The 10,176-nt window shown below is 40.5% G+C and overlaps 1 protein-coding gene across 1 annotated transcript; it reads left to right on the forward strand.

The window, feature by feature from the left end:
- The first annotated feature begins 2,391 nt into the window (after positions 1-2,391).
- Positions 2,392-7,183, forward strand: LOC148152864 (uncharacterized). Its single transcript, XM_088002596.1, has one exon. The coding sequence runs from the start codon at positions 4,808-4,810 to the stop codon at positions 6,386-6,388; it is 1,581 nt and encodes a 526-aa protein (XP_087858722.1). The 5' UTR covers positions 2,392-4,807; the 3' UTR covers positions 6,389-7,183.
- Positions 7,184-10,176: the final 2,993 nt, after the last annotated feature.

Raw genomic sequence — 10,176 nt, forward strand, 5'->3', positions numbered from 1 at the left:
GATATTTTTTGGTATTATCATTATTACTTTAGTTCATATTCAGTCTAATGTTAATCAGTATTATTGTGATTTTTAGTTTAAAGTGTTCTCTTGCTTATGTGTGTATAAACTGACCTGGAGGTTACGACTGTCTGTTTATCTTTATGTGAGACACTTAACTCTGAGTTTCCCAGATCTTAATTCTTATCAACCAGAATACCTCCTAACTGCTTGTGAGCAGTCGTATTTTGTCTCTTGTTTATCCTCCCTCTTTGTTGACAGTTTGACCTAGAGCTGAACTGGGCTCAGACCGTAGATCAGATATCACACCTGGAACTGAGTTGCTGGTTTGTTTTGGTTGGGTGTTTTACGACCTCTGTTGTTTTCCTGACTGCCCCCTGTGACTGTTTTTCTTTGACAATAAAAGAAGGAGCTCACGTGAAAGCAGATCAGAATTCTCTGGAACGGCCTGGAGAGGCCGTGACGGAAAGTTCTCCTTTTGCAAAAGCTTTGTCTATAAAATTCATATACGTTGTCTGTGGTCTTTTTATATAGGTTCAAGAAAAATACCTATCATTTGGTGCCGAAATCCGGGATCTCTCAACCCCCCCCGCTGACAGGCAGAGGAAGACGCGCTGAATCCGTGCACGGCCAGAGTCAACTGGACCTGGAAAGAAAGACCCAGGAAGCAAAATTCTTTGCTGGGCCAGCGACACATGTCCGACTTTGTCTGCCAACGGCGGAGTGACGAGATCCGACTGGACAACCCGAAAAATACAGAAACGTAGGTGAATTTTATAATGACTATTTTAGAGGTTTGAGTATCCTTGTTAAACAGCGTTTTAACTAAAACTCTGAGGTTTGAGTATCCTTGTATGATGTCGCTCTGCTAAAACTCTGAGGTTTGAGTATCCTTGTATGATGTCGCTCTGCTAAAACTCTGAGGTTTGAGTATCCTTGTATGATGTCGCTCTGCTAAAACTCTGAGGTTTGAGTATCCTTGTATGATGTCGCTCTGCTAAAACTCTGAGGTTTGAGTATCCTTGTATGATGTCGCTCTGCTAAAACTCTGAGGTTTGAGTATCCTTGTATGATGTCGCTCTGCTAAAACTCTGAGGTTTGAGTCCTTGTCAGATACCAGCTTGACTAAAGAAGTTATAAGGGTCCCAGTTGACAGAGTTTCAACTAAAGGCACAAGGTAAGGCTCTTGGAGCCTCCTTACTTAGAGGACACCTCTTAAGGGTAAGTCCTCACGTAGATAGGAAGCTTATTATTACTGTTCTGTTATTACTGTGCTGATATTGCTGTTTGCTTGCTGCTTTGATGTGTGTGTGCGTGAAAGAGTGATTGGAGGTTTAAATACTGCTCAGTATTTTACCTCATATAACACAGTGGGATTAAGCAGCAAACCTCTTGTGGATGCAAAGGCGAGATTCTCCCACTCGAAAGAGTTGAAGTGGAGAATACCACAACAAGGTATTTTTAATTGCTGGCCTACTGAAAAGATCTCCAGTTCATAGGACTCCCTAGGAGTCAACGAACCTGGACTAAATTTAAATAAATAAAAATTTTCGAAGCTAAAAATTGATCAATGGCAAACAATTGTGGGAATTTTGGAGAGTAGTGTAACAAGAAAAAAGGGAATAAAGAAGGCTAAAAAGGAGGATGAGCTGAGGTGTGCTAAAAAGGTTAAAGACAAAAATTTTAAGAAGCAAAAAACCTATTTGTTAGACCAAAAGATAATAAAGTCATTCTAAGCACACGGAATGATGTAGTGGTGCGGTGAGCACAAGCTCCTGCAACCAACCCTTCCCCCGTTGCTGCAGCAGCTCCGTCTGCCCCAGTCTCAGCCGCTGCAGTCCCAGCAGCACGACTGTACCCCTCATTAGAGGAAGGTGCACAAAACTTATATGTTTTTGCACCCTGGACCTTGATAGAGGCCAGAAAGGGGTAGAAGGAATAACGCCTGTAACAGAAGACCCCGATAAGTGGATAGAGGACATGACTGGATTAATCCATTCATATAGATTAAATGGGGTAGAAGCAGGAGAAGCAGCCATGTCCTCATTAGGAAAAGATTGGGCAAAAGTGAGGGGACCACAAACAGGAGAAATACACAGCATGATCAGACTCTACCACACCCCAAAAAGACAAACCACCAGACAAAATTGATGAAATGGTGGACACATGTGCAGTTTGTTACACGTTAATTAAAAAAAATATATATATAAATAAATAAATAAAGAAATTGAATTTCGGTATGAAACCAGTGCATGCAAAATAATTTTTAATGTTACTAAAAATTAGGTTTAAGCCTCACAAGTCAGAAATAATTACTTTTAGGAAACACTGGTGTTTGTTTGTTTGGTTTGTTTTTTAGTGTACCTACACTTTCAAAGAAAAATTAGTTGAGAGACGTCTCACTGAAATAAAAACATGGGAACAACTTCCTTGTATGCTAAAAGTGGAATTATGACTTTCCTGAAGGAGGAGAAGCTGAAAAATAAAATTAAATAATAAAATTCTCCCCAGAGAACAGTGTTTAATATATTGTGTCGTAATCAGATTATAACACCAACTTGGTGAAATGATCCTTTGGCTGTATAACTGGAGGGGTCAGAGGTCAGAGTAAGGTACCGACCTGGATATTATTCCAGCCTCTTGACTCTCTTAGGCCTTTTTGAGAGGAGGGCTGCCCGCTGACCTCACAGTCTGCAGCACTAAGATCGACAAATTTAGAGAAATCCATTGTTCTCTGGTGAGATGTGACTCAGATGAAGTTAACATAAACTTACATTCTACATTTTAAAGGTTAATATTGTACAGGTTAAAAGAGACTACAGCTTTTAACATGTTTCATGTTTATATGTGTTTGAATAAAAAAAGGATTTATGAGTTCTTAAAAAGTTGGGTAATAAGGGGCTAAACACTATACGATCACAAGAGAAAAGTTATATGGAAAATGTTTGTAAAAAGAAAAAAGACACAGAAAGCCGAACAAACCCTAATGGATTCTTATTTGCTTCTTTCTTTTTCCTCTGTCTGAGCCTTGCTGCGGTGAGTCTGACCTCCGACCTCAACTCGAACCTGTCCTGCCAGATCAGATGATGTCCCTCCTTCATCACCAGCCAATGACAATTGATAAAGAAGCGAAAAAGAACACAATGATTTCTGCCACCTAAAGGCACTAAGATGTCCGCTGATCCTGATTCTTGGACATCTGGGAACTGCCATACAGCAAACTACTGTATGGAGTCCTGCTGGACGTTTGGACTGGAACTAAATTCATTGGTGGACAACCTGGACATTCACTAAGGGACGGTCTGGACAACTTATCCAACACCAGAGCCGTTGGACTGACAGGGAGCTGGAGGAGAGGCGGGGGGAGGACCAGCTGCAGCGACGCCAACAGCAGGAGGGGGAGGCGAGAAGTGAGACAGTGGAGAAATGCGAGATAAGTTACACACACACCACTGTGATAAAGAATGAGCTCACTAATCCTGTTTGCATATAGGAATAATCTACCCAGAAAAGAACATTTTAGAGGTTTTTAGGTACAATGTTAGATAAAATCGTTCATTTTGTACCCGTTAACTCAGTCCTTAACAGAAGGACCAGTGATCCTCTTAGGGCCCACGGGCCATAGGTTGGGAAACCATGAAGAAGAAAAATTATAATCATTAAAAGTTAAACAAAAAATTGATAGAGCTATGCAACTAAATTACACCAATTAAAAAAAATGTATTAGAGATTCTTAGCTAATAATGATTTTCAAATGTTTTATTTACTAGTTTGGAACTAAATTAAACATCTTTACGTGTTGAAAAAATTGATATTGCAGTGTTGAAATATTATGAAATATTTCATTGAATTTAACTGAAAATTTTAATTTAGAGTTTAACAAAGAAAAACCAAAATATAATCCTGCAATTGAAATACGTGTCTGCTAAAATATCTTCTATAAACCTATGAGTTCACCTGCATTAACTACTAATCCTCCCAAAGACTTTATAAAAGCTTAAGTGATTGTGACACATGGGCAATGCCATGTGTAAAAAGGGGGGAAAAGGAAAATGGTGAGGTAACTACATACTATATAACTACTAAATTCTCACATAAAAATTTTTTTGTTATGTACTTTTGAGTTAACAAATACTGTTAGATGATGATTGATGCTTTTTCTAAATGGGTTGAAATAGTTCCATCAAAGCATGCAGATGCTTTGATGGTAGCTAAGGCTATCTGCAAAACTATACCCCAACACATGGTATTCCACAGAATGTTTAGATTTAGTGAAGCTTTATATGAGAATCACCCCGACAGCTGATGGTCTAAACACCTTCTGAAATAATTCATTGGAGAGCTTACAGATTGCCTCTGTTTGCTCCAGAATACAAAAAGCTGATGAAGATCAGACATTAGCAGATTATATGATCAGGACTCTTAAACTGAAGGAAGTGTCCAGAGCAAAGTTACTGCCTTATGATTCTCTTCCTGCACAGGAGACCGCTCCAATCGAGCAAGGCGACTGGGTCTACATAAAGGTCATCAAACGAAAGAACTGGGCGAGTCCACGGTGGGAAGGACCGTTCCAGGTGCTGATGACCACACCAACAGCTGTAAAGATTGCTGAAAGACCCAGCTGGATACATCTCAGTCACTGCAAGCTGCAGAGAGTGTTGGATCCCTAATCCGGAGTGGCGAGGAAGGCTGGTTACACAGGGATTCCTGACCAATAGGGCGGTTTGTCTCAACGCCAGTGAAGAAACTCGACAGATTCTCACTCCTTTAGTTTGGGGGTTCTGACATCTCTGCACGCCCAGCAGCAATGGGGACTCCATATGCCAGATGGATCTTCTACTGCGCTGTGACTGCTGTATGCTTGATGTTTGGAGGAGGAAGCGAGCCTGAGTTCCACCCACACGACTACAGTACCAATCTTTGGTGGAAACTGATGAACAGAACCGCTTATGAGGGACATGCTGTGAACTGCTACGTGTGTGCGCAGCTGCCGGTTTCCATACACAACTCAGGTCTCCGACCAGGTAACATTACTGACGACAAACAGATGTGTCTCTATGGCCTGAGCACACAACCACGACTCAGCGTCCCCATGAAAAGAAGAAAATGCAAATGGTGCAAAAAGGATTTTTCTGTTCTACTTCGGACAGGAGATGCCACAAAAGGACTTTTTGGATCTATGAACTGTTCATTTGAGGATGACGTACTTCCGTTTCCACCATTTCCACAAGCCACAAGGAAAATACCAGAGACCATTTCTTTAGCAGGAGCTAAACCAGGATCTCTGAGGAGCTATGTTTACAACAACAGACACGTTTCTTTTGGGACGGTGCCCTGGAACTTGTGTAACAGAGTTTACACCTACTGCGAACCGACACAGGATTTCATCGACTGCACAGCTTGCAGGGGTCAAAGGGCAACTCCACACTGCAAAGTCTGGAAGGACAACCCAGACTGTGACAACTTGCTTCAGGAGAGGAGTTTCAACATCACGCATAAGACAAAGAGGAGACAAGAGACAACACTGTGCAGCGCCATAGTGCCAGGAGATTATGGCTCACGGATGTTGGCAGACTGGTACTTCATATGCGGGAATGAAGCATACATGTTCTTGCCGAAAAATTGGGGAGGACTGTGTGCTGTGGTACCTCTAATCAACCCGATTGCGTTCATCAGGAAAGCACAGAATGATCTACACACCCGCTCCAAACGAACAGTTATGTCAGAGGTCAAAAGATGGGGAGGCCTAACAACACATACCGGAGTTCCATGGGAATTCAGGATTTGGAACGGCGGAGAAAAATTCATGCAAAGCCTGTTTCCATGGGTTGGTCTAGGAGAGATTCGGGACCACGTTGAGATAAACAGGTACGGATTACTGCGACTAATCAACATCACATACCAGCTGGCCAATGGCACCATGAAAGAACTGACTGAACTGAGAAACATGGTTATGCAAAACCGTGTTGTCCTGGACTTTCTCGCTGCCCCTCAGGGAGGGGTCTGCAAAATTATTGGCCCGACGTGCTGTACTTTTGTGCCAGATGAAGCAGGAACTGGAGGAACTATTTCTGACGCTCTATACGAGCTGGAAGATTTAAAACAGTATGTGGAGAGTGGAACACGCGGCTCACCCTCTTTTGATTTGCTTTCATGGCTTACTTCTGGACCATGGTGGTCCTTGCTGTTAAAGCTCGTGACACCTGTTCTGATTGTTTTAGTTCTGTTCTGTCTTTTCACAAGTTGCATTATTCCTTGTCTACGACATATGATGTTTAAAACAGTTAACACAACTGTTATCAACTATCAGCTGGCAAAGGCATCTTATGAGACAACTGAAGATGTTTCAAGTTCTGATGGTTTTCTGAACAGTGATGAATTTCTGTAATCAATAAACAGATGAATTCATTTGCTGAATGATTCCTGCACCGAAAATGTGGAAACAAGTGGTGTAGTGATGAGAAAACTGCATTTGATTTTTGCTGTTTCTTTTATTTTCATTTATTTCATTATATTACATTTATTCATTGTGTATTTTCTGTGTTTAGCTTAGGAAAAAAAAAAAAACAAAAAAAAAAACTTGCATTTATTGGTTCTTTTCTTTTCTTTTATTTTCTATGCTTGGCTTTTGCATAAAGTTTACACACATAGTAAAATGATAAAAAGGGGGGAATGTTAGATATTTTTTGGTATTATCATTATTACTTTAGTTCATATTCAGTCTAATGTTAATCAGTATTATTGTGATTTTTAGTTTAAAGTGTTCTCTTGCTTATGTGTGTATAAACTGACCTGGAGGTTACGACTGTCTGTTTATCTTTATGTGAGACACTTAACTCTGAGTTTCCCAGATCTTAATTCTTATCAACCAGAATACCTCCTAACTGCTTGTGAGCAGTCGTATTTTGTCTCTTGTTTATCCTCCCTCTTTGTTGACAGTTTGACCTAGAGCTGAACTGGGCTCAGACCGTAGATCAGATATCACACCTGGAACTGAGTTGCTGGTTTGTTTTGGTTGGGTGTTTTACGACCTCTGTTGTTTTCCTGACTGCCCCCTGTGACTGTTTTTCTTTGACAATAAAAGAAGGAGCTCACGTGAAAGCAGATCAGAATTCTCTGGAACGGCCTGGAGAGGCCGTGACGGAAAGTTCTCCTTTTGCAAAAGCTTTGTCTATAAAATTCATATACGTTGTCTGTGGTCTTTTTATATAGGTTCAAGAAAAATACCTATCAGTCACACATAAGCAAATTATCACAAAATGTTTTTCAAATATTTCTAAAGTTGCCCAAAAATATCTGTGATTTTGATAGTAAAAAATCACAAAAACAACAGAAAAATCCTGGACAGTGTATTAATGTGAATAAATGAATGGACACTGCAATGCTCCAGCAGAAACCACTGATGTGTAATGTTACCACTGACTGAACTCTGCAGGGAAACAGGAGAAGTTGACGTGTTTTTGCAGCCGACGGCCACACACTCAGCCTCCATTTGCTTTATTGTTTGCACATATTTTCATTCTGCATCTCCAATATTTCTGCACTCTCCTTCACAGTCAGGTTAAGTGAAGCAGAACAGAACATAATTGACTTGTAGCTGTGTTGTAGCTCTGGATGTGAAGCAGGCTGATGCAGACGAAGCCGACACACACACACACACACACACACACACACACACACACACACACACAGACAATTATGCACATGTTCCAGGTCACAGGGGTTTTAACTGTGTGGGGTAAGTGGGACCTTCCTGTTTGCCTCTGTGGCTGTTGGTGTCACACCAGCTGATCTCATTTCACATCCAAACTCGAGTCGTTGAGTGAAAACGAAGACGCCGTCACTGAAACGTGACGTTTAGAACATCTTGAAAACTCTGCTGACTCTAAAATGACAGAGTAAATCATCACCAGGAGATCAATCCTCTTCAAAATCATTGATCCCCTGAGTCTCAACCACCACCAATAATTATTTCAATATTAACTACCATATACTTGGTGATGTAAACATCTTCTTGTCTCTATTTTATTTAAATAAAATGTCGGTGTAAGTTATAGATGTCAGTAAATTTGTTTGCTGTGTTTGTTTGGATCTTCCATAAAGTCGATCCGGTTCAGACTGCAGGGAACCATCAGGCCTGCAGAACCCACACATCCTGGACACGAAGTGTTCAGACTTTTACCTTCTGGTGGCGCTACTGAGCGCTGAGAGGGAAACAGCTTCTGTGTGATGAAAAGTACGAACCATGAATATTTACAATAATTCAACCTTATTTTCCTCTTTTGGTAAAACATTGAATGAATGCAGACCAAAGAAATAATTTTTTCATGGATTTATATTTTATACTTTACTGAAATACAAATGGAGTCAAAATCAAATTATTGTTTGTGTTTTTGTGGCAAATAAATCTGATTTTCATGCTGAACATTAGGTCCATTAGGTCAGCTCTCCATGAACCTCCGCTGGCTCTTCTACCACAGTTTGAGAACCACCGTTTCGCCCTCTGCTCACGGCTCTTCATGGATCCTCACAAACAGAAGAGGATTCATGTTGGGTAAAAGCAGACCCGTCTGCAGCAGTCCTGCCCTTTTCAGACGCTTCTCTGCTCCAACTCACCTGAACGGCCTGAATTTCCTCCTCGTCATCCTGTGCCGTTTGGCAGAGACCTGCTAACATTTGGCTCAGGTACTGGAGAACCAAAGCACCTGCAGAAAGAGAGAGAAAATCAAGAAACCATAGCAACCAATAACATAAATAATCATCAAGTTAAATCTGATTTCTTCCACATTTCAAAGCTCAATTTGAACTTTAGGACAAACTTTTCTCCACAGCCAGAGTTGGTGCCGTTTGATTCGTTGGATTTATATTTGTTAAGCAATATATTGTGATATATTGTGTACCTAATAATCTGGCTAGTGAGTGCATATATATATATATATATATATATATATATATATATATATATATATATAGAGAGAGAGAGAGAGAGAGAGAAAATAACAATTAAAGACATAATTATTGTGTAAATAAACTAGTTTTGGGCTCACACAGCCTGGGAGCCTCTGCCCCCATCAGGATGGGTATCAGGATGGATATTCTTATTTTTGCTACCCGACCGTTGGAAAGCTGAAATGCTTCACTTCCTGTGTGCTGGATGAGCTTTTCTTGGAAATGGTGCGTTAAGAAGATACGGGGCTTTCAGAAAAACATCCTCTGACTAACATGAGAACCCCTCAGGGCTGCTGGGTGCCATTCCTGATCTCTGTTTCTCTTTCCTTTCCTCTTCTCTGCTTTTCACTTCATCCTTTCCCCTCAGGCTGCAGGTGAAGACGTCCAAAAAGGCTGAGCATCGTGAAGGCAGCCGCAAAAACAGAAATATCATAAAGCAGCTGAAAACAACATGTTTAATAGCTTTACATGCAGTTTTATTTAGCAGCTACACATTTTATGATGACCTCTGACCTCTGCTCCTCTCCTGGAGTTTTAACAAAAAATCCAGGAGAGGAGCAATGGGAAGGATTTACCTCCTAACACTCTTCTTCTGTTCCAGATCATTAAACAAATATTCATATCAGGCAAAATAACCTGAGAATGAACAAAAGTTAATTTTCAAATGATTTCAATTATTAGTGGAAGAAAGAGATCAACGTTCAGAGATGCTGAAGGTTCTGACCTGAAAATGGAACAACAGCATTAGGACTCACTAACTTTAAAATGGAGATCCTGGAAACTGCGGAATCAGAACCATGAGGCCACAGAGTCCAACACAGAGACGTCCAGCTGAACGTCATCCAGCCAGAAACAACTTTCCTTCTTACCTCTCTAACACAGTTTATCTACATTTAAAGAATTCATGCCGTCATTATTCATGCGCTTCTCTCATTCATGGTTCATTTCTAATCTCTGCTAAGTTGCTGGAACTGAAGTTTTTCGTTCTGTCAGAAACTGCAGCTTGATCTTTCTGTGTAACTTTAGATGAAATCCATAAAGGATCTTTTCTTCTTATTGTAGGAAATCTAAGAAAGGGAAAGTCAAGAAAGCTGCATTTTCTGCTGCCTTTATTTCTTTGTGGACTTTTTTCAAGCTCTATCAAATAATCATCTTTGGTCCGACATCAGACGGTACAAAGAGCTGCAACAATTTGAGACAAAGCTTAACAGAGAAATGAAAAACACA

This window comes from Poecilia mexicana, unplaced genomic scaffold (assembly GCF_051168715.1).
Source record: "Poecilia mexicana isolate PSO_F unplaced genomic scaffold, ASM5116871v1 scaffold_22, whole genome shotgun sequence".
In the NCBI taxonomy this organism is placed as follows: domain Eukaryota; kingdom Metazoa; phylum Chordata; class Actinopteri; order Cyprinodontiformes; family Poeciliidae; genus Poecilia; species Poecilia mexicana.